The sequence below is a fragment of the Loxodonta africana genome, chromosome 6, assembly GCF_030014295.1.
Source record: "Loxodonta africana isolate mLoxAfr1 chromosome 6, mLoxAfr1.hap2, whole genome shotgun sequence".
Taxonomy (NCBI): Eukaryota; Metazoa; Chordata; class Mammalia; order Proboscidea; family Elephantidae; genus Loxodonta; species Loxodonta africana.
This window is the reverse complement of record NC_087347.1, coordinates 56,966,335-56,992,414: the sequence shown is the minus strand read 5'-3', so window position 1 is coordinate 56,992,414 and position 26,080 is coordinate 56,966,335. Positions and strand designations below refer to the sequence as shown.

Sequence of the window (26,080 nt, the reverse complement as noted above, 5' to 3'; positions counted from 1 at the left end):
CCCTTGCCCAGTCTGCTCCACCAGACCAATGGGATCCCTGGGGGCATTTCTTTATTATTATTATTATTTTTCTTTCTTCCTTTTGTTTTTCTCCATTCCAGTTTCTCATCTCTCTACTTTTCTTCTTTTCCTGTATCTTGAACACCTGGCACTGTGTGCCATCTCCACCCCATCTAGACAGGCTGTGCAGTACCTAGCAGCGTGGGAGTCACTTTCCCAGACCGAGCCACCAAGCCAGTGGCCTCCCTTGGGGATTTTTTTTCTTTTCTTGATTTCTAGTCTCTCTCTACCATTTTTCCCTTCTTTTCTCCTGAACACCTGGGAACATGTCAACCTCTGCTCCTTCTAGAGAGGCTGTGCAGTGCTGAGTGGCTGAGAACCCACTTCCCCAATCTGCGGCACCACACCAGTGGGCTCCATCAGGGCATCAAGTTTTTTTTTTTCTTTTCTTTTCTTTCTCTCTTTCTTTCTTGATTTCTTGTTTCCCTCTACCTTACTTCCTTACCATTCTCCTGAACACCTGGCCGCTCCACTTCTGTTGGACCTGCCCTGCTGGACCCATAGCTGAGCAACTGACCCTGCCCACTGAACAAGATGGTGAGAAGTATCGTATGCACAGACAAGCAAAAAACAAAGAATGCCCAGCCCATCTGCTCGGACATAACCAAATAAAACAAAAAAATCATGATGAAATGAACAAATCTACAATCAATAGAAGAAGAAAATAACTATTAAATGAACCAAAGACAGCAGACAATATCAAAACATAAAAAAAAACAGGACAGAGGGTTCCAGTAGGTGTCCAACATAAAACATAAGATGACCTTTCAGCAGAAGAAAAGGCACTGCAACTCCCTGATAGGGAATTCAAATCTTTAATATGCAGAGCTATCCAAGAGTTGAAGGAAAAAGCAGACAAAATTGAGGAAAAAATAGACAAAATCATGGAAAAGTCACAAAAAAAAAAAACAATGGAAGGATTCAGGACAATAATACAGGAACAAAATGATAAAATAAATTCACAACTAGAAATCATACAGAAATAGCGATTAGGAATCCAAAAGATAAACCAGATTTCAGAAATGCACAGTGTCAGAAAAGGTCTAAGAAGTAGGTTTCAAACAATGGAAGACAAGATCAGTGAAACTGAAGAAAAATACATGAATTCCACTTTTTTGAGGAAAAATGAAGAAATTCTGAGAATGATGTGGGATACAATCTAAGCCAAAAATTTCTGAGTGATCAGAGTTCCAGAAGAAGGGGGAAAACAGAAACATAGAGAAGATCATTGAAGAATTGTTGACAGAAAACTTCCCTACTATCATGAAAGAGGAAAAGCTAACAATCCAAGAAGCACAGTGAACCCCATACAGGATAGATCCCAAAAGAAAATCACCAAGGCATATCATAATCACACTCGCTAAAAACAAAGACAAAGAAAGAATCCTGAGAGCAGCTTGAGAAAAACAAAAACTCATATACAGAAGGGAAACAAAAAGACTAAGCTCTAATTGATCAGCAGAAACCATGCAGGCAAGAAGGCAATGGGATAACATATATAAAACCTTGAAAGAAAAAAATTGCCAACCAAGAATAATATATCCTGCAAAACTCTCACTCAAATATGATGGTGAAATTAGGACATTTCCAGAAAAACAGAAATTAAAGGAATATGTAAAAACCAAACCAAACCTACAAGAATTATTAAAGGGAGTCCTTTGGATCATGAACAAACAACATCAGACGACAGCCTGACTCTAGGATGCAAGACCACATTACCCAAATACCAACCTAGGTAATGAACTCTCAAGAATTAATCAAAACTAAAAGAATTACAACAGGGAACCAGAGAAATTTCAATGTCAGAATGATAAAAAAAGAGAATAAAAGGTGTAGGTATAGACCTTTCAAATGAAGAGGAAGGTAACACCATACTAAGTAATAAAAAACTGGTTCAAACTTAGGAATATAAGTGTAAATTTCAAGGTAAACACAAGGAAAGTCAACAAACCTACTCATCAAAATAAAGAAGAAAAACAAAGTCTCGGTAAACACAAAAACAAAAGAAATGAAAAACAAAATCCACAAACAAAAGGAATTCAGCACAGGAGAGTAAAAGGAACAAAGAAAATGTCAGCACCGCCAAAAAAAAGCAGTATAAAATGACAGCAATGAACTCACACCTATCAATAGTTACACTGAATGTAAATGGCCTAAGTGCACCCATGAAGAGACAGAGAGCGACAGACTAGATTAAAAAAACAGGATCCATCAATATGCTATCTACAAAAGACACATCCTAGAAATAATGACATAAATTTCTTAAAAATCAAAGAATGGAAAAAAATATATCAAGCAAACAACTACCAAAAAAGAACAGGAGTGGCAATACTAATATCAGATGAAATAGATGTTAAAACAAAATCCACCATAAAAGACAAAGAAGGATATTACATAATGATTAAAGGGACACTCCATCGTGAAGACTTAACCATAATAAATATCTACACAGTCAATGACAGGGTTCCAAAATCCACAAAACAAACTCTAAAAGCACTGAAAAGAGAAATTGAGAGTTCCACAATAATAGTAGGAGACCATCTTAGTTATCTAGTGCTGCTATAACAGAAAATACCACAAGTGGATGGAATTAACAAAGAGAAATTTATTTCCTCACAGTAAAGTAGGCTAAATGTCCAAATTCAAGGCGTCAGCTCCAGGGGAAGGCTTTCTCTCTCAGTTGGCTCTGGAAGAAGGTCCTTGTCCTCAAACTTCCCATTGTTGAAGAGCTTCTCAGGCACAGGGACCCCATGTCAAAGGGACGTGCTCTGTTTCTGGTGCTGCTTTCTTGGTGGTATGAGGTCCCCAACTTTCCGCTTGCTTCCCTTTCCTTTTATCTCTTGAGAGATAAAAGGTTGTGCGGGCCACACCCCAGGGAAACTCTCCTTACCTTGGATCAGGGTACGGGTGGCGTTACAATCCCACCTTAATCCTCTCAACATAAAATTACAATCACAAAATGGAGAAAAACCACACAATACTGGGAATCATGGCCTAACCAATTTGATACATGTATTTCATGGGGGGGGGGGGACATAATTCAATCCATGACAGAGACTCCAACACACCACTCTTGGTAAAGGACAGAACATCTAGAAAGAAACTTGAAAAAGATACAGAAGATATAAGGCCACAATCAGCCAACTTGACCTTATAGACATATATAGAACACTATACCCAACAGGAAACCCTGGTGGCATAGTGGTTAAGTGCTATGGCTGCTAACCAAAGGGTCAGCAGTTCAAATCTGACAGGCGCTCCTTGGAAACTCTGTGGGGCAGTTCTACTCCATCCTATAGGGTCGCTATGAGTCGGAATTGATTCGACGGCACTGGGTTTGGTTTGTTTTTTTTTGTTATACTCAACAACTGAAAAGTACACATTCTTTTCCAACGCATGTAGAGTGTTCTCCAGAACAGAGTGCATCTTAGGCCACACAGCAACCCTCAACAAAATCCAAAACACTGAGATAATACAAAGTATCTTCTCTGATCACAATGCCATCAAAGTAGAAATTAACAACAGGAAGAGTAAGGAAAAAAAAAAATTACATGGAAACTGAGTAACACCACTGGATAATAGAAGAAATGAAAAATGGAATAAAAAAATTCCTAGAATCAAACGAGAATGAAAACACATCATACCAAAACCTTTGGGACACAGCAAAGGTATTTCTCAGAGGTCAATTTATAGCAATAAATGCAAACATCAAAAAAGAAGAAAGGGACAAAATCAAAACATTCCCTATACAACTCGAGCAAATAGAACAGCAAAAGAAGCGCACAGCCACCAGAAGACAGGAAATAATAAAGATCAGAGCAGATATATAAATGAAATAGAGAATAGAAGAACAATAGAAAGATCAACAAAACCAAAAGTTGGTTTTCTGAAAACCCAAAAACCCAGTGCCGTCGAGTCATTGGTTTTCTGAAAGAATGAACAAAATTGACAAACTATTGGCCAAATTGACAAAAGAAAAACAGGAGAAGATGCAAATAACCCAAATAAGAAATCAAATGGGAGACATCACAACAGACCCAACTGAAAGAAAAAGGATCATAACAGAGTATTACGAAAAACTATACTCCAACAAATTTTAAAACCTAGAGGAAATGGACAAATTTCTAGAAAGACACTATCTACCACAACTAACACAAAATGATGTTGAAAATCTGAACAGACCCATATAAGAGAAGAGATTGAAAAGGTTAAAAAAAAAAAAAACAAACTCCCAACAACAACAAAAAAGCTCTGACCCAGATGGCTTCACTGCAGAATTCCACCAGACTCTCAGAGAAGAGCTTACACCAGTACTACTCAAACTATTTCAGAACACAGAAAAGGAAGGGATACTTCCAAATTCACTCTATGAAGCCAGCATAACCCTGATACCAAAACCAGGCAAAGACAACATAAAAAAAGAAAATTACTAACCAATAGCTCTCATGAATATAGATACAAAAGTTCTCAAAATTCTAGCCAATAGAATTCAGCATCATATCAAAAAAATAATACACCATGACCAAGTGGGATTCATACCAGGTATCTAAGGATTGGTTCAACATTAGAAAATCAATCAATGTAATCCACCACATAAATAAAAAGAAAGAAAAGAATCACATGATCATCTCAATCAATGCAGAAAAGGCATTGGACAAAGTCCAACACCCATTCCTGATAAAAACTCTTAATAAAATAGGCATTTAAGGGAAATTCGTCAACATAATAAAGGACACCTATACAAACCCAACAGCCAACATCATTCTTAATGAAGAGAGGGTGAAAACATTCCCCTTGAAAACAGGAACAAGACAAGGATGCCCTTTATCACCACTCCTGTTTAACATTGTGCTGGAAGTCCTAGCTAGAGCAATAAGGCAAGAAACAGAAATAAAGGGCATCCAAATTGGTAATGAAGAAGTTAAACTCTCCCTATTTGCAGATGATATGATACTATACATAGAAAACCCAAAAGACTCCATGAGAAAACTACTGGAACTAATAGAAAGCTTCAGCAGATTTGCAGGATACAAGAGAAACATACAAAAATCAGTTGGATTCCTATACACCAATAAACAGAATGATGAAAACGAAATCAGGAAAACAATACCATTTATAATAAACCAAAACCAAACCCACTGTCGTTGAGTCGATTCAGACACAGCCCCTAAAAAAAAGTACTTAGGAATAAATCTTACCAGTGATATAAAAGACCTAAACAAAGAAAACTACAAAACACCACTGCAAGAAACTAAAAGAGATCTACATAAATGGGAAAATATACCATGCTCATGGACAGGTAGACTCAGCATCGTGAAAATGTCCATTCTTCCCAAAGCAATCTACAAATACAATGCAATCCCTACCCAAATACCAACAGCATTCTTTAAAGAGATGGAAAAACTTATCATTAACTTCATATGGAAAGGGAAGAGGCCCTGGATATAAGTAAAGCATCACTGAAGAAGTATACAGCAGGAGCACTCGTACTACCTGTCCTCAGAACCTATTATACAGCAACAGTAGTCAAAATAGCCTCGTACTGGTACAACGACAGATACATTGACCAACAGAACAGAATTGAGAACCCTCAGGTAAATCTATCCACCTACAGTCACCTGATCTCTGACAAGGGCCCAGAGTCCATTAAATGGGGAAAAGACAGTCTTTTTAACAAATGGTGCTGGCAAAACTGGATGTCCATCTGCAAAAAAAAAAAAACACCCATACCTCACACTATACACAAAAATTAATTCAAAATGGATCAAAGACCTAAATATAAAACCAAAAACTATAAAGATCATAGAAGAAAAAATAGGATCAACACTAGAGGCCCTAATACACAGCATTAACAGGATACAAACCACAATTAACAACACACAAACTCCAGAAGATAAGCTAGATAACTGGGATTTTCTAAAAATTAAACACTTGCTCATCAAAAGACTTCACCAATAGAGAACCTGCAGACTAGGAAAAAATCTTTGGCTATGACAAATCCAACAAAGTCTAATCTCTAAAATCTACAGGAAAATTCAACATCTCTACAACAAAAAGACAAAAAATCCAATTAAAAAATGGGCAAAGGAAATGAACAGACACCTCACTAAAGAAGACATTCAAGTGGCTAACAAACACATGAGAAAATGCTTGTGATCACTGGGCATTTCAGAAATGCAAATCAAAATCACAGTGAGATACCATCTCACCCCAGCATTACTGGCACGAATAAATAAAACAGGAAATAACAAATGTTGGAGAGGCTGCAGGGAGATTGGAATTTTTATGTACTGCTGGTGGGAATGCGAAATGGTACAACCATCCTGGAAAACGATATGGCACTTCCTTAGAAAGCTAGAAATGGAAATATCATACGATCTAGCAATCAGTAAGACTCATCACACGAATAGACATATGCACACCCATATTCACTGCAGCATTGTTCACAGTAGCACAAAGGTGGAAACAACTTAGGTGTTCATCAACAGATGGACAGATAAACTATAATACATACACACAATGGAGTACTATCCAACGATAAAGAACAATGATAAAGAAAATGATGAATCTCACAACATGGATGAATCTGGAGAGCATTACGATGAGTGAAATGTCAATCACAAAAGGATAAATATTGTATGAGACCACTACTGTAAAAACTCATGGAAAGGCTTACACACAAAAAGAAACAATCTTTGATGGTTACAAGGGAGGGAAGGGGTGGGGATAGAAAAACAAACACTAAATAGACAAGAGGTAAGTGGTAACTTTGGTGAGGGGTAAGACAGTACACAATACTGGGGAGCCAGCACAACTTGTCCAAGGCAAGGCCATGTAAGCTCCATAGACACTTCCAAACTCCTTGAGGGACAGAATTACTGTGCTGAGGGCTATGGGGATCATGGTCTTGGGGAACATCTAGCTCAAGTGGCAAAACATAGTTTATAAAGAATATGTTCTACATTCTACTTTGGTGAGTAGTGTCAGGGGTCTTAAAAGCCTGTGAGTGGCCATCTAAGATACTCCACTGGTCTCACTGCATTGGAAGCAAGGGAGAATGAAGAAAACGAAAGATAGAAGGGAAAAATTAGTCCAAAGGACTAATGGGCCACAACTACCACAGCCTCCACCAGACTGAGTCCAGCACAACTAGATCGTGCCCAGCTACCACCACTGACTGCTCTGACAGGGATCATAATAGAGGGTCCCCGACAGAGCTGGAGAAAAACGTAGAACAAAATTCTAACTCACAAAAAAAGCCCAGACTTAATGGCCTGACAGGGACTGGAGAAACCTTGAGAGTATGGCCCTGGACACCCGTTTAGCTCAGTAATGAAGTCACTCCTGATGTTCACCCTTCACCAAAGATTAGACAGGCCCATAAAACAAAAAGAGAATAAAGGGGCACACAGCCCAGGGGCAAGGACTAGAAGGCAGGAGGGGACAAGAAAGCTGGAGATTGGGAACCCAATGTGGAGAAGGGAGACTGTTGACATGTCCTTGCATTGGTAACCAATGTCACAAAACAATATGTGCACTAATTGTTTAATGAGAAGCTAGTTTGTTCTGTAAACCTGCATCAATTAACAAAATAAATAAAAGTATTATTTTGTGTTGCACAAATGCGATTATCAACTACAAATCCAATAACCACCATGGCAAATACATCCACATAGAGCACTCTATTCAATTGATCTTACTGAGTTGCTTCATTTTTTAGATCCTTGTTAAACATTACAGTGAACTTGCAGCCTTTTTGTATAAAAGAGGCTATTTTCAAATATATTTATAGAACACTTGCCCTGAAATTTGCTCAAAGAGGTGTTGTCATTTAGTGTGCAATATCAGTATAGACACATTTGTTTATGAACAATTGTTCTCTCCTGACTAAGCAGATCTCTACAGCAAGAAAAATTATAGACTTGAGTTTATAATATATAGAGATTGTATGTATCTTAAATAAATTCAATTGTAATTATATTTTTTGTTTCTTAATTTTTAGAATGGAATTCCAGCTCTGATAAATCTCTTGCAGTTAAACATAGAATGTGTGCTAGTAAATGTAATGAACTGTATACGGGTATTATGTATAAGAAATGAAGACAATCAAAGAGCAGTGAGAGATCATAAAGGAATCAAATATCTTATCACATTTCTGAGTTCGGATTCAGGTGAGCTTTTATTTCTGTATTATTCTAAAGCGGCCAGATATATTAAGTGAGGCAAACAAAAGACTGAACTTGTCTCACATGAACAAATGTCTTGGATTATTTTAGAATGGATCTATAAGTAAATATGTACTACCACCTAAGTATCCGGAACACTTAAACTGTTGGGTTTGTGAAACAGATTCAATGCCGAAAGGCATAGTTGTTGAGTTTTTTGTTTTTTTTTTTAATGCTCAATTAGGCATGTTTATAAAGAGAAATATTGTCAGGAATGATGAAAATAATACAGATGATATGCCCAGAGGACTAGATGTCACTTTGTATAAATAATACACACATGGATTATTAGAAGCTATTTTGCAATACAACTAGAATTTCAGATTTGCTGTTAGATATTTGATATCAGAATTTGAGGTCATCAGGCCGTAAGCCAATTATCAGGTTCTACAGCACGCAAAGCACCATGCATCATAGCACCAAGAACACCGGAAGTTTGATGTAGTTTCTGCAGCTACTGCAAATGGACTCTTAGGTTCTGTAGGAATTACGTCATCCCAGTAAACGTACCTAACAGTGTAAGTGTCAAATCTAGGGTTTTCCTCAAATTTGGGGGAGAAAAAATTGAGGAAAATCTCATCCCTTTTCCTTCTTACTCAGTTTTATCATCTTTCTTTCTGTTCTAGTTCAGCAGGAAAAAACATGGAATAAATATTTTGTTTAAAATGTAAGAAAAGGTTGGGGATAGGGAAATGTTACGGATAGCTTGACTTTTTTTATTTCAAATTTAAGCAAATGTCATATTCTCTATAACGTAGTGAAATGATTTGAAAGCTCCCTCCCTTCATTAAAAATTCCTTAAAGTCATCTGTTCCAAGTATCCTTCCATCCCTAAATTATGCTGTATTTTATCATTTAAGAATATCATTAGAGGTTAGCTTTTATGCATATCGTTACCATATCATTTTTGTGTGTTTACAGTTTTTGTTTGTTTTGTTTTGTTTTGTGTGTGTTTTATCTCCTATTTAAAATTTAAAGATAAGGATTAAGTTTTCCCCTTCCTTTTTATACCTCCTAACCCCAAATGCCAGAACAATGCACACAATGAGTAGGGGCAATTTGAATAAATAAATGAAAAATGAGTTCAGTGGAAAAAAAGCTACATTATTGGACATATTTTTCAGTCTCTTGCCTTGTCTGAAACTTAAATAAGAGTAACTTTTCCTATACTGTAATCTATATTATCTCCTCACTAAAAGGAAGATAAAAAACTTAATTTTGAAATAAATTTTAATTATTTTTCTTCTCTATTCAAGCTCCATTTATAATTTAAGTGCTTTAACAAATAATTCTGATGGATGTTAGGTGGATTGTTAAGTTGTATGGGGATCAGAAAAGAATTTAATTAATTCCAATATCCTCTTAAACTTTCTGAACCACATCAAACAAACCCAAATTGAGGCTAAAGTAACTAGCCTGTGTTCATTAAAAATGTCTAAGTAATAAAAGACAAAGACTGAAGAACTGTTTCAGATCATAGAAGACTAAAGAGATATGATAATAAAATGCGGTATGATCCTGGTCTGGATTCTGTGTGAGAGGAAAATAAATTTGATAAAGGACTTTATTAGGAGAATTAATGCAATTTCATTAGATAAAAGTATTGCATCTGCTTTTGCATAACTGTAGTTATGTAAAAAATATCTTATATCCTTTGGTGAAGGGTAAGACAGTACACAGAACTGGGGAATCCAGCACAGCTTGTACAAGGCAAGATCAGAAAACTAGAAGGAAAAAAAAAAAAAAAGAAAATATCCTCTTAGAAAATACACACTGAAGTATTAAGAAGATAAAGGGCTATGTTGTATGTATGCAGCCTAATCTCAAATTTAGAAAAATAAAATTTATAAACAGGTCAAACCCATCGCCGTCGAGTCAATTCCAACTCATAGTGATGCTATAGGACAGAGTATAACTGCCCCATAGGGTTTACAACGCTGTAAATCTTTATGGAAGCAGACTGCCACATCCTTCTCACATAGAACGACTGGTGGGTTCGAATCGCCGACCTTTTGGTTCACAGCCAAGTGTTTTAACCACCGTGCCACCAGGGCACCTTATAGATACATAAACAGATAAAAATCAATATGACAAAATGTTAAAGATCAGTAAATCCATGTAATACAGTTATTTTTAAGTGGTGTCTTGACCCAGTTTTGAGGCTCAGCTAGAAGCCAATCAGTTCCTCTTCTTAAGAAGTTGATTAATTTTATATCTCAACCACTTCCCTTACTGGGCTCTCACACTCCAGGGCCAGTATGCCCTGGGTTCAGGTATCAAACAACTAGGGACAGCCCCTACACCTGTGCTCTGGAGTCTGTGAAAGAATTAACATCAGTCAGTCTAAAGGGAGCTTGTGAATTCTAGTTAACCCTACTTCTCTTGCCATACTTAAGCCACCTGCTGTGGTTCCATCTTGGCCCTGCTTGGCAGCCTTCTCTCATTTGTAGCTCTAAATTCTGCCTGTCAGCTATCTGAGTGTCTTTGTGTTGTGCCCCACCATCCAAAGAACCAATAATCCTAAACCATCAGTGGCTCCGTGGAAGAAAGATGTGACAATCTGCTTCCATAGAGATTTACAGCCTCGGAAACCCTGTGGGGTCACTATGAGTAAGAATCAACTCCACGGCAGTCAGTGGTGGTGGAATATAATTATTAAACAAGTAAAGAGTTTACTGGAGTTCTCTTGACTTATTCTTGCAAATTTTCTAAAAGTTTTTAAAAAGAAAAAATGCAACCGGTTAATAAACATATAGGGAAATGTTTAGCTTCCCCAGTAACCAAAAATACAAAATAAAATGAGATGCTATTTTTTTCCACCTATCAACTTTTTTTAAATCAACTTAGCAAAGTTTATTTATGTACTTATTTTTAATGACAATATCTATATTCAGGAAGATACAGTAACATTGATACTCTCAAACTCTGATTATATAAGGGTAGAATGCTATTTATTATTTTTGAAAAGCACTTTAATGGGATGTATTGAGTTATTCCAAAAATTCCTAGGACTCTATCCAAAGGTGGTGGGGGGGGGAGGGAAGGAATACAGATAGGAAGGGAATGCGTTCTGTACAAAGAAGATGTCTCTTAAGCATCGTTTAAAAGAATAGAATTTTGGAAACTATATATTTTCAAAAACATCTGAATGGCTAATGAAATGTGATACACTTCTTTAATAGAATACTAGGAAGACACTGATGTTCATGAAGAATGAAAAAAATGTTTTAATGCTAAATGAAAATGCAGGATATTACTTTTGTATTAAAACTATGTTAAAAGAGGGGCGGAGCCAAGATGGCGGACTAGGCAGACGCTACCTCGGATCCCTCTTACAACAAAGACACGGAAAAACAAGTGAATCGATCACATACATAACAATCTACGAACCCTGAACAACAAACACAGATTTAGAGATGGAGAATGAACTAATACGGGGAAGCAGCGATTGTTTCCAGAGCCTGGAGCCAGCGTACTAGTCAGGTACGGCACAAGCACAGAGAACTGCTCCACCCCCCTGAACTAACCCCGGGAGGGAGACCAGCCGGTTCCGCGGGCAGCGTGGGACGCAGCCGGTAGGAGAAGTCCCCGGGAGGCAGTGACTGGTCTTGGAGCAGAAAGAGCAGCATCCGAGTCGGGGAACCGTCCCGCAGGGATTTGGACTGGATGCAGGTACGGCATAAACACGGAGAGTTGCTCCACCCCCCTGAACTAACCCCGGGAAGGGGACCAGCCGGGTCACGCGGGCGGCGTGGGACGCAGCCGGTAGGAGAAGTCCCCGGGAGGCAGCGACTGGAATTGGAGTGGGGAGAACAGTGTCCCAGCTGGGACACTCGGTCACGGCACAACCACGGGGAGCTGCTCCACCCATGTGAACTAACCCCGGGAGGAGGCCCAACTGGCTCTCGGGTGCGGCACAGCCACACAGCTGGAGGGACGAGAAGTCCCCGGGAGGCAGCGACTGATTTTGGAGTCGAGAGTGCACCGTCCCAGTAGGGGAGCCTTGAAGCTGGGCGTGGGGCTGGAAGCGGAGGATCTGACCATGACTCCAGCGGGCCAGACCCCCCGGGGGCAATCTCCACACAGCCAGCACACATAGGCGACGCGCCCCGCGGGAATCTCAGATATAATAGTCATTCCAAGCAAGACAAGCAACTCTGGCTATATTCTGAGGTGCTACTCTCCTATCTCTCTGTTCCCTCCCCCACCCTCCCCAGGCGGCTTCATTAACATCTGAATAGCCTGCGCCAGAGGGAGAACTCTGATAGGGATCTGACTGCAGTTTTTTTTAGCGGATTTTCTGGTAAAACTAGTTTCCCAGTGATGGCTCGGAGACAACAATCCATATCAAACCACTTAAAGAAGCAGACCATGACAGCTTCTCCAACCCCCCAAACAAAAGAATCAAAATCTTTCCCAAATGAAGATACAATCTTGGAATTATCAGATACAGAATATAAAAAACTAATTTACAGAATGCTTAATGATATCACAAATGGAATTAGGATAACTGCAGAAAAAGCCAAGGAACACACTGATAAAACTGTTGAAGAACTCAAAAAGATTATTCAAGAACATACTGGAAAAATTAATAAGTTGCAAGAATCCATAGAGAGACAACATGTAGAAATCCAAAAAATTAACAATAAAATAACAGAATTAGACAACACACTAGGAAGTCAGAGGAGCAGACTCTAGCAATTAGAATGCAGACTGGGACATCTGGAGGACCAGGGAATCAACACCAACATAGCTGAAAAAAAATCAGATAAAAGAATTAAAAAAAATGAAGAAACCCTAAGAATTATGTGGGACTCTATCAAGAAGGATAACCTGCGGGTGATTGGAGTCCCAGAACAGGGAGGGGGGACAGAAAACACAGAGAAAATAGTTGAAGAACTCCTGACAGAAAACTTCCCTGACATCATGAAAGACGAAAGGATATCTATCCAAGATGCTCATCGAACCCCATTTAAGATTGATCCAAAAAGAAAAACACCAAGACATATTATCATCAAACTCACCAAAACCGAAGATAAACAGAAAATTTTAAAAGCAGCCAGGGAGAAAAGAAAGGTTTCCTTCAAGGGAGAATCAATAAGAATATGTTCTGACTACTCAGCAGAAACCATGCAGGCAAGAAGGGAATGGGATGACATATACAGAACACTGAAGGAGAAAAACTGCCAGCCAAGGATCATATATCCAGCAAAACTCTCTCTGAAATATGAAGGCGAAATTAAGATATTTACAGACAAACACAAGTTTAGAGAATTTGCAAAAACCAAAGCTACAAGAAATACTAAAGGATATTGTTTGGTCAGAGAACCAATAATATCAGATATCAGCACAACACAAGGTCACAAAACAGAACGTCCTGATATCAACTCAAATAGGGAAATCACAAAAACAAACAAATTAAGATTAATTAAAAAAAAAATACACATAACAGGGAATCATGGAAGTCAATAGGTAAAAGATCACAATAATCAAAAAGAGGGACTAAATACAGGAGGCATTGAACTGCCATATGGAGAGTGATACAAGGCGATATAGAACAATACAAGTTAGGTTTTTACTTAGAAAAATAGGGGTAAATAATAAGGTAACCACAAAAAGGTATAACAACTCTATAACTCAAGATAAAAACCAAGAAAAATGTAACGACTCAACTAACATAAAGTCAAGCACTATGAAAATGAGGATCTCACAATTTACTAAGAAAAACGCCTCAGCACAAAAAAGTATGTGGAAAAATGAAATTGTCAACAACACACATAAAAAGGCATCAAAATGACAGCACTAAAAACTTATTTATCTATAATTACCCTGAATGTAAACGGACTAAATGCACCAATAAAGAGACAGAGAGTCACAGACTGGATAAAGAAACACGATCCATCTATATGCTGCCTACAAGAGACACACCTTAGACTTAGAGACACAAACAAACTAAAACTCAAAGGATGGAAAAAAGTATATCAAGCAAACAATAAGCAAAAGAGAAGAGGAGTAGCAATATTAATTTCTGACAAAATAGACTTTAGACTTAAATCTACCACAAAGGATAAAGAAGGACACTATATAATGATAAAAGGGACAATTGATCAGGAAGACATAACCATATTAAATATTTATGCACCCAATGACAGGGCTGCAAGATACATAAATCAAATTTTAACAGAATTGAAAAGCGAGATAGATACCTCCACAATTATAGTAGGAGACTTCAACACACCACTTTCGGAGAAGGACAGGACATCCAGTAAGAAGCTCAAAAGAGACACGGAAGATCTAATTACAACAATCAACCAACTTGACCTCATAGACTTATACAGAACTCTCCACCCAACTGCTGCAAAATATACTTTTTTTTCTAGCGCACATGGAACATTCTCTAGAATAGACCACATATTAGGTCATAAAACAAACCTTTGCAGAGTCCAAAACATCGAAATATTACAAAGCATCTTCTCAGACCACAAGGCAATAAAACTAGAGATCAATAACAGAAAAACTAGGGAAAAGAAATCAAATACTTGGAAAATGAACAATACCCTCCTGAAAAAAGACTGGGTTATAGAAGACATCAAGGAGGGAATAAGGAAATTCATAGAAAGCAACGAGAATGAAAATACTTCCTATCAAAACCTCTGGGACACAGCAAAAGCAGTGCTCAGAGGCCAATTTATATCAATAAATGCACACATACAAAAAGAAGAAAGAGCCAAAATCAGAAAACGGTCCCGACAACTTGAACAAATAGAAACTGAGCAACAAAAGAATCCATCAGGCACCAGAAGAAAACAAATAATAAAAATTAGAGCTGAACTAAATGAATTAGAGAACAGAAAAACAATTGAAAGAATTAACAAAGCCAAAAGCTGGTTCTTTGAAAAAATTAACAAAATTGATAAACCATTGGCTAGACTGACTAAAGAAATACAGGAAAGGAAACAAATAACCCGAATAAGAAATGAGAAGGACCACATCACAACAGAACCAAATGAAATTAAAAGAATCATTTCAGATTATTATGAAAAATTGTACTCTAACAAATTTGAAAACCTAGAAGAAATGGATGAATTCCTGGAAAAACACTACCTACCTAAACTAGCACATTCAGAAGTAGAACAACTAAATAGACCCATAACAAAAAAAGAGATTGAAACGGTAATCAAAAAACTCCCAACAAAAAAAAGCCCTGGTCCTGACGGCTTCACTGCAGAGTTCTACCAAACTTTCAGAGAAGAGTTAACACCACTACTACTAAAGGTATTCCAAAGCATAGAAAATGACGGAATACTACCCAACTCATTCTATGAAGCCACCATCTCCCTGATACCAAAACCAGGTAAAGACATTACAAAAAAAGAAAATTACAGACCTATATCCCTCATGAACATAGATGCAAAAATCCTCAAGAAAATTCTAGCCAATAGAATCCAACAACACATCAAAAAAATAACTCACCCTGATCAAGTGGGATTTATACCAGGTATGCAAGGCTGGTTTAATATCAGAAAAACCATTAATGTAATCCATCACATAAATAAAACAAAAGACAAAAAACACATGATCTTATCAATTGATGCAGAAAAGGCATTTGACAAAGTCCAACACCCATTCATGATAAAAACTCTTACCAAAATAGGAATTGAAGGAAAATTCCTCAACATAATAAAGGGCATCTATGCAAAGCCAAGAGCCAATACCACTCTAAATGGAGAGAACCTGAAAGCATTTCCCTTGAGAATGGGAACCAGACAAGGATGCCCTTTATCACCGCTCTTATTCAACATCGTGTTGGAAGTCTTAGCCAGGGCAATTAGGCTAGACAAAGAAATAAAAGGTATCCGGATTGGCAAGGAAGAAGTAAAGTTATCACTATTTGCAGATGACATGATTATATACACAGAAAACCCTAAGGAATCCTCCAGAAAACTACTGAAACTAAAAGAAGAGTTTGGCAGAGTCTCAGGTTATAAAATAAACATACAAAAATCACTTGGATTCCTCTACATCAACAAAAAGAACACCGAAGAGGAAATAACCAAATCAATACCATTCACAGTAGCCCCCAAGAAGATAAGATACTTAGGAATAAATCTTACCAAGGATGTAAAAGACCTATACAAAGAAAACTACAAAGCTCTACTACAAGAAATTCAAAAGGACATACTTAAGTGGAAAAACATACCCTGCTCATGGATAGGAAGACTTAACATAGTAAAAATGTCTATTCTACCAAAAGCCATCTATACATTTAACACACTTCCGATCCAAATTCCAATGTCATATTTTAAGGGGATAGAGAAACAAATCACCAATTTCATATGGAAGGGAAAGAAGCCCCGGATAAGCAAAGCACTACTGAAAAAGAAGAAGAAAGTGGGAGGCCTCACCTTACCTGACTTCAGAACCTATTATACAGCCACAGTAGTCAAAACAGCCTGGTATTGGTACAACAACAGACACATAGACCAATGGAACAGAATTGAGAACCCAGACATAGATCATCCACGTATGAGCAGCTGATATTTGACAAAGGACCAGTGTCAATTAATTGGGGAAAAGATAGCCTTTTTAACAAATGGTGCTGGCATAACTGGATATCCATTTGCAAAAAAAAGAAACAGGACCCATACCTCACACCATGCACAAAAACTAACTCCAAGTGGATCAAAGACCTAAACATAAAGACTAAAACGATAAAGATCATGGAAGAAAAAATTGGGACAACCCTAGGAGCCCTAATACAAGGTATAAACAGAATACAAAACATTACCAAAAATGATGAAGAGAAACCAGATAACTGGGAGCTCCTAAAAATCAAACACCTACGCTCATCTAGAGACTTCTCCAAAAGAGTAAAAAGACCACCTACAGACTGGGAAAGAATTTTCAGCTATGACATCTCCGACCAGCGCCTGATCTCTAAAATCTACATGATTCTGTCAAAACTCAACCACAAAAAGACAAACAACCCAATCAAGAAGTGGGCAAAGGATATGAACACACATTTCACTAAAGAAGATATTCAGGCAGCCAACAGATACATGAGAAAATGCTCTCGATCATTAGCCATTAGAGAAATGCAAATTAAAACTACAATGAGATTCCATCTCACACCAGCAAGGCTGGCATTAATCCAAAAAACACAAAATAATAAATGTTGGAGAGGCTGCGGAGAGATTGGAACTCTCATACACTGCTGGTGGGAATGTAAAATGGTACAACCACTTTGGAAATCTATCTGGCGTTATCTTAAACAGTTAGAAATAGAACTACCATACAACCCAGAAATCCCACTCCTAGGAATATACCCTAGAGATACAAGAGCCTTCATACAAACAGATATATGCTCACTCATGTTTATTGCAGCTCTGTTTACAATAGCAAAAAGCTGGAAGCAACCAAGGTGTCTATCAATGGATGAATGGGTAAATAAATTGTGGTATATTCACACAATGGAATACTACGCATTGATAAAGAACAATGACGAATCTCTGAAACATTTCATAACATGGAGGAACCTGGAAGGCATTATGCTGAGTGAAATTAGTCAGAGGCAAAAGGACAAATATTGTATAAGACCACTATTATAAGACCTTGAAAAATAGTAAACCTGAGAAGAACACATACTTTTGTGGTTACGAGGGGGGGAGGGAGGGAGGGTGGGAGAGGGTTTTTTTATTGATTAATCAGTAGATAAGAACTGCTTTAGGTGAAGGGAATGACAACACTCAATACATGGAAGGTCAGCTCAATTGGACTGGACCAAAAGCAGTTTCCGGGATAAAATGAATGCTTCAAAGGTCAGCGGAGCAAGTGCGGGGGTCTGGGGAACATGGTTTGCGGGGACTTCTAAGTCAATAGGCAAAATAATTCTATTATGAAATCATTCTGCATCCCACTTTGAAATATGGCGTCTGGGGTCTTAAATGCTAACAAGCGGCCATCTAAGATGCAGCAATTGGTCTCAACCCACCTGGAGCAAAGGAAAATGAAGAACACCAAGGCCACACGACAACTAAGAGCCCAAGAGACAGAAAGGGCCACATGAACCAGAGACCTACATCATCCTGAGACCAGAAGAACGAGTTGGTGCCCGGCCACAATCGATGACTGTCCTGACAGGGAGCACAGCAGAGGACCCCTGAGGGAGCAGGAGATCAGTGGGATGCAGACCCCAAATTCTCATAAAAAGACCAAACTTAATGGTCTGACTGAGACTGGAGGAATCCCGGCGGCCAGGCTCTCCAGACCTTCTGTTGACACAGGACAGGAACCATCCCCGAAGACAACTCATCAGAAATGAAAGGGACTGGTCAGCGGGTGGGAGAGAGACGCTGATGAAGAGTGAGCTAATTATATCAGGTGGACACTTGAGATTGTGTTGGCAACTCTTGTCTGGAGGGGGGATGGGAGGATAGAGAGAGAGGGAAGCCGGCAAAATTGTCAAGAAAGGAGAGACTGAAAGGGCTGACTCAAGAGGGGGAGAGCAAGTGGGAGTAGGGAGTGAGATGTATGTAAACTTATATGTGACAGACTGATTGGATTTGTAAACGTTCACTTGAAGCTTAATAAAAGTTATTAAAAAAAAAATACACACACACACAAAAAAAACTATGTTAGATATATCTATATCTATGTTCATGAAAAATAGTGGGTGAGATTAAACCAAATGCTTGACTGTGTTTGGGTGGTGAGAATCTGGACAGCTCTGTTTCTTTTTCCTAATTTTCTATAAACTTTCTGTAAGTTTGGTTTTATAAACTAAAGGTATGCTGAATTGTATTACCTCTCACTTTTTTAAAAATTTTAAAACTGGTTCTTGAATTCATTTGAAGATGTGTTGAAGGCTGTATCTTCTGCTACAATTGCTGAAGTTGCACGTGACAACACAGGGGTGCAGGATGCCCTCGCTATGGAAGGAGTAATTCCTCCTCTGGTGGCTCTATTTAAAGGGAAGCAGCTGAGTGTCCAAGTGAAGGGTGCAATGGCTGTGGAGTCACTGGCAAGTCACAACCCTGCTATACAGAAAGCATTTCTGGAAAAGTCATTAACTAAATATCTTTTAAAACTCCTGAAGGTAGGAATTTTATAATTAATTTTCATTTTTGTAGACAAAGTATTCTATTTTCGATTTTGTTAAATGAACAGAAAATTAAAACCAGTTCTGGGATAAACATTTTATGAAACATACATACCTAAAGTGTTCAATAAATGCTCATTGAATTCATGGAATTTTTTTTTTTTTTTTTAAATAGGCATTTAAAATAGATGTTAAGGAACAAGGAGCTGTAGCACTTTGGGCCTTGGCAGGACAAACACTGAAACAACAAAAGTATATGGCAGAACAGATTGGATACAACTTTATAATAAACATGCTATTGTCACCATCAGCTAAAATGCAGTATGTTGGTAAGTTATTTTCTATACATAAATCTGGACAGTGTAAACAGGGAATCAGATTATCAGGCATGCCTTTTTCTTTTCTTTACCAGGAGGTGAAGCAGTCATAGCTCTAAGTAAGGACAGCAGAATGCATCAAAATCAAATATGTGAAGGGAATGGAATTGCACCTTTGGTTCGCTTACTAAGAATTACTAAGATAGCTGAAGGCACACTTCTGAGTGTCATCAGAGCAGTGGGATCCATTTGTATTGGTTTGTACGCTCATTCTCAATTTTCTAAATATCAATAAGAAAAAGAAAGTACTTAGAGAGGTGGAAATTGATCTCTTCCTCTCTATCCCACTGTCAGAGCCCTAAAGAATATTCAGTCTAGAATAAACCCGTTGCTGTAGAGTCAATACTGATTCATAGCAATCCTATAGGATAAAGTAGAACTGCCCCATAGGGTTTCCAAGGAGGGGCTGGTGGATTTGAGCTGCCCACCTTCTGGTTAGCAGCCATAGCTCTTAACCACGGTGCCACCAGAGCTCCAATCTAGAATGGGCTATTATAATTTTTTGTTTCCCCAAGACTTTGGAGAGTAAAAGTGATATAATTAAGAATTTTTTGTCGGTTTTGCTCTTGAACTCTGGTTAGAAAGGGAAATGAGGGCAATGAGCCTTGCCTATTTTGACTTAAAGCATCTCATTTTTCTAAGCTTAAGAAGAAAATGTTTTTTCTTTTAAATCTCAAGAACTACATATTTCTCAAGATGTAGAAGACAGACTTTCTAATGCTGCAGTGTATTTTCCAATTTCAGTCTCTTTTTGTAATGGTTCTTCTACGATTCATAAAGTAGCCACTGGGCCTAGTTGTTTTCCTCTAGAAGTTGTACAGTTTTAGTTCTTACACTTAGGTCTATGACCCATTTTGAATAAAATTTTGTATAGCATCAAGATTTTTTTTTTTTTTTTGGATATGGCTATCCAATAGCTCCAGCACCATTTGTTGAAAAAAACTGAATTACCTAGGCACCTTTGTCAAAAATCGATTGACTAGATATATGTAGATTTATTTCTGGACTCTCTATTCTGTTCCATTTACCTATATATCTATCTTTATGCCATATTCACTGTCTTGATTATAAGTTTATAATAAATCTGAAGCCAAGGCTTGTACTTAAGTCCTTCAACTTTGTTATTCTTTTTCAAAGTCGTTCTTGCTATTGTAGGTCCTTTGCATTTCAATATAAATTTTTTAATAAGTTTACCAGTTTCTACAAAAAGGCCTTCTGGTATTTTGATTGCATTGAATCTTTAAATATATCTAGGAGAGAACTGAAATCCTAACAATACCAAGTCGCTATGAACATGGCATATCTCTCCACAGGTTATTTAGATCTTTAATTTCTCCCCACCAATGTTTTATAGCTTCCAGTGTACATTTTTTGCACATCTTTTGTCAAATTTACCCTATGTATTTCAAATTTTTAAATCATGCATATAAAGTTTTGATTGAATGTGGACATTGTAAGTTTTATATTGATGGGTGTAGATTTTGTTTTCTTTTAAAGAGAGTTAGACTCTGCTGTGGCATGCAATTATGTCTCCTGGGATCAGTTTGAGCCTTTTGCAGCTAGCTTTTAAGCTTTGAAATAGCAAGTTTGGAGTCCTGGTGGTGCAGTGGTTTAAGAGCTGGACTGCTAACCAAGAGATCAGCAGTTCGAATCTACCAGCCGCTGCTTGGAAACCCGTTGGGGCAGTTCTACTCTGCCCTATAGGGTCACTATGAGTCAGAATCGACTTGACAGCAACAGGTTTTTTTTTTTTCTTTTTTAAATAGCAAGTTTAGAGCAGCCTTTATTCTGTAACTAACTTAACCCCACTACTAAGGGTGATTGATATCTTTCTGCCGTCTCTATCCAATGCCCCTTGTATTATGCGATCTCTGCACTCTTGCTACTTGGAGCACAAACCATCTTTAGCCTTCTGTGAACTCTGAGAATTGTTCAGCTTGCTGCTTGTAGTAGTTCTTTTCCCACCCTCATGGAATTTTACCCCACACATGTGCAGATGAATCATCATTAATAATATTCATTTTTTAAAGACCCACCCATACCATCTTCACCCTTTAAAATCTCCCTGATATGCCCCTCAACCACTCCCTCTGAGGTGAACAATCCCTCTTCTGTGCTTCAAGTGTACTTTTATATACCCCTATTAAAGCACTTACTGCAGTGAAATCGGGTGGCTTATAAGAATATTAATTTTTGTCTCACAGTTGTAGAGGCTAGAAGTCTGAAATCACACTTCTAATTTTCATGTTTATTCGTCTTTACCTTTATGAAAAATTCATGACTATTAAAATAGTGCCCATATAGCATTTCTTCTTATAATTTACTAACCATACTTTAGGAAACTTTATTAACCAAAAATATCAAGCTATGTTTGACTTTACCATTTACAAGATGGAGAAAAGATTAAATCATTGTCATGTGGGCTTCTACAGGTGTCGCCCACACAAGCAATCCCATTAGTCAACATTATGTTGTAGAGGAAAATGCCTTTCCAGTACTTATTCAACTACTCAGAAATCACCCTTCAGCCAACATTAAGGTATGTATAAAAGTTCAAATTTTTTTGATATAGTAAAAATTAATGGAAATATTTTCAAGAATTAGTATCTTTATACAAGTTTACAAGCATCATAAAAATATTTAATCTCTTAAAATCCCAGACTTTTTAGACAAAAGAAGTTGCTACAAACTATAAGATGGTAGTAAATTTTATCAAAATGTGATTTCTTCAAAGATGACAAGAAAGTCTCAGGTCCTTACTTATCAAAGAAGTTTTATTCCTCAGATATTTGATTGTTTATTCACAGAATTTCTTCCTTTCTTTCCTCAGATATTGATTACTAAAACCAGGGGGTAAATGGGGGTGTGTGGCTTATGTAGCAATATTTCTCAAATATAACTGAATCATGTCCATGCTACACCATCAAAGGAGCCCTACCTTCCACAAAGCATCCTGTGTTGGCTGGCATTGTGAAGGATTAGTATGAGTCATTGAAGAGTCATTCACTTTTCTACTTATGTGTGGTAAAATATCTTTAATAAAATGACATTCACATCTGAGCAAAGCTTTTTACTGAGGGTTTGCTAAATTCAGGATATCCATAGTTGTCCAGGAAGGAAGTTATAACAACATTTTCTCAAAATGTGGTATGGGCTCTGGTGGAGAGGAGGAAATAAAAATAACATAGGGGAGAAACATGTAAGTAAATGCATCATTGTTTCTTTTAACGAAATGTATTTGTTGTCAGAAAAATGTTGTAAATTATTTAGCCTTTTGGTTATCAAAGATTATTTTATTACATGGGTTGCTTAGGGAAACAAAAGGAAGAAGCATATGCAATCTTCTGGCTTGGGTTGTAAGTAAAAACTACACTGACTTTCAAAGCAGTAGTAAATTCCATAAGACTATGGGAAATGCCACATAAAGATATATTTTTATTTTTAAAACATGCAGCTTCAAAGAAAACAGCCTGCTTCAATTGCATCAATATATACTTCAGTATATATTTTCAATGAGTTCTAAAATTTGTTAAAACAGAGCATAAATACATTTCAGTATTTTCTGTCAAACTTAGATTCTGTAAAAAAGTATTTTTGTAATAATTCAATAATCATGCTTTTAAAATTTCCAAGTTTTCATAGAAATGCTTAGTACTTTGAGAAACTTCTATTGAATCCCTGTAATAACCACTGTCCATTTACATCTTCCTAAAGGACATCAGAATGTGCATTAAATGGCTCCAGAACTAGGAAAAAAAAAACCAAAAACAACAAAACTATTCTTCAATACTACCCCGCAGTGCTCTGAACAAACTGATAGACATTCCATTAAAGCCTCGTATTATCTCAATGATCAGTAGCTAACAACCAGCTCAAAACGGCCTTTTAACCCATGCCAAAAAAAAAAAATTTACATATGGAAGGGATATAACTATATACTTAGGATAACACCTCTTTACTTGTCCTTCTGACCCTGGTTGCCTTCTCCCATGCCCTCAAATGTAGCTCTGTATTTGTACCTGCACACAAGAGGAAGGATATTCCCCTAGCTGTTAAAAATTATAAGGGATATTCCTTCAAAAGTTATAAAGCCACTCTTTAAATACTAGTCAGAGAATTGTAATCAATGGCTTATATTTTAGCAGGTTTTATAGTATCTTTCCACAATGTATCCAAAATAAATGTACAATTAAATATGCCATTTGATAAAGCATATGCGAAAAATAAACTAATTTCTCAAAACCACAAATTTAGGTTGAAGTGGCATTTTCCTTGGCATGCATTGTCCTAAGAAATGATCTGTTACAGAATGAATTACAAGAAACTGAAGGTTTTAAGTACGATGATGTTCTTTATCTTCTTCACTCACCTGATAAGGTAACACCTTTATAAAATGTAAATATAGAAGAAAACGGTTTTTAGACCACACCCTCAAATTACCATCAAATCTTCTTCATGGTGATATTTAAATGTCTTAAGAAATGTAAAACATCTTATTGTAGGTCATTAGTCTGAAATGATGCAATAATAACCCCCTGCCATTGAGTTAATTCTGATTCATAGTGGTCCTCTATGACACAGTAGACCTGCCTGATAGGGTTTCTGAGGCTGTAAATCTTCAAGGAATCAGACTGCCACCAGACTGCCACATCTTTCTTCCACAGAACAGCTAGCCGGTTCAAACCAGCAACCTTGTGGTTAGCAGCCAAGCACTTAACCACTGCTCCACCAAGGTTCCATTGACACAATGATACTGCTCCATATTTTTCATGGAGTCCCTGGGTGGTGCAAACAGTTAACATGCTCAGTTGCTAACTGAAAGGATGGCAGTTCAAGTTCACCCACAGGCATCTTGGAAGAAAGCCCTGGTGACCTACTGCAAAATCAGCTACTGAAAACTCTATGGAGCACAGTTCCAGTCTGACACACACGGGGTCGCCATGAGTCGAAATCAACCCAATGGCAACTGGTATATTTTTCATGGTTGTTCCAGTTCATCTGTGAAATGCAACAACTTTAATACCTGTTAAAGAGCCATAAAGCAAATCTCTTCTGTACTGGATGCATAAAATCTTTAACCTAATTTTATGCCCTTTCAATCCTCAACCATCCACTCTTCACTTTTCACCCTACATCCTACAGTGATGCTTCTCAAACTATTTCTGATGAAGGAATAGTTTGTTTTTTTCCCCTCCCAATTTGTTATGGAGAGATACCAGTTAACAGAAAACAAAAAGCACTTTTTTTTACTTTGAAATAATTTTAGACTTTCCAAAAATTTGCAAAAATAATGCACAGCTCTGGTGTACCATTTATCCAGCTTTCTAAATATCAACCTGGAAATTAACATTGATACAATACTTTTAACTATCTACAGAACTTATTTAAAATTCACCGGTTTTCTCAGAATCCCACATTACATTTAGTTGTCATGTCTCCTCAGTCTCCTTCACTCTGTGAAGTTCAGTCCTTGTCTTTCATGATTTTGACATGTTCAACAAGTCAAGGCCAGTTATTTTGTTGAAAGTCCCTCAGTTTGAGTTTTTGATATTTTCTCATGATTAAATTGAGGTTATGTATTTTTGGCAGAAATGATGTTTTACCCTTCCCACTGCATTATATCAGGGGATCCATAATGTTGATGTGTCTCAGTACTAGTAATGTTAACTTTGATTACTTGGTTAAGGTGGTGTCCATCATATTTCTCCACTATAAAGGTATCACTTTTCCCTTTGTAGTTAACAAGTATCTTGAGAGGAGACACTTTTAAACTATGCAAATATTCTGTTATGCATCATACCCTTGCCCACCAATTTCAGCATCCATTGATGCCTGTAACAATTATCACTGTGGTGGTCTTGTCTAATGGTGATTTTTAAATTTTCTTTCTTCTACATTTATTAATTGGTATTAAACTGTATTGAAGTGCTGTCCTTTTAAATGCTTATTTCTCAGTTTCTATTATCCTGTCCTGGGTCATTTTGTGGACTGCTACTGCTCCGTGTGCCACACTTAGAATAGCACTACTCTAAAGCAACTCAGGAGCCTTTGTTGTCTTCAGTGCATTTAAAAAAAAAAAAAATTTTTTTTTTTTTTTTTTAGCAAACAAAATTGTCAGCTCTTTCTCTTCAAGTTTTGGGAGATTTTAGAGTGAGAAACAAGGGTTGTCGTGGTGAGAAATAAAGTCATTATTTAATTTTTTTAATACAGGATTTTACTTTAATGTGGTACACAAAGAGATTGAGAAATGTTGCTGTAATAGTAAAAGAAATAATGTGGCGAGAAGGCTGAACTCTTAACTCATTAGCTCTCTAAGCCAC

The 26,080-nt window shown here is 37.3% G+C and overlaps 1 protein-coding gene across 1 annotated transcript in view; it reads left to right on the top strand.

Annotated features, from left to right (window-relative positions):
- ANKAR (ankyrin and armadillo repeat containing) overlaps window positions 1-26,080 on the top strand; it is a 108,159-nt gene that overhangs the window by 51,530 nt on the left and 30,549 nt on the right. The window contains exons 12-17 of the mRNA XM_064286901.1: window positions 8,063-8,231; window positions 19,139-19,380; window positions 19,559-19,712; window positions 19,796-19,957; window positions 22,193-22,299; window positions 24,015-24,137. Of these exons, the coding sequence (XP_064142971.1) occupies window positions 8,063-8,231; window positions 19,139-19,380; window positions 19,559-19,712; window positions 19,796-19,957; window positions 22,193-22,299; window positions 24,015-24,137 (957 nt within the window). The remainder of the gene's footprint in view (window positions 1-8,062; window positions 8,232-19,138; window positions 19,381-19,558; window positions 19,713-19,795; window positions 19,958-22,192; window positions 22,300-24,014; window positions 24,138-26,080) is intronic.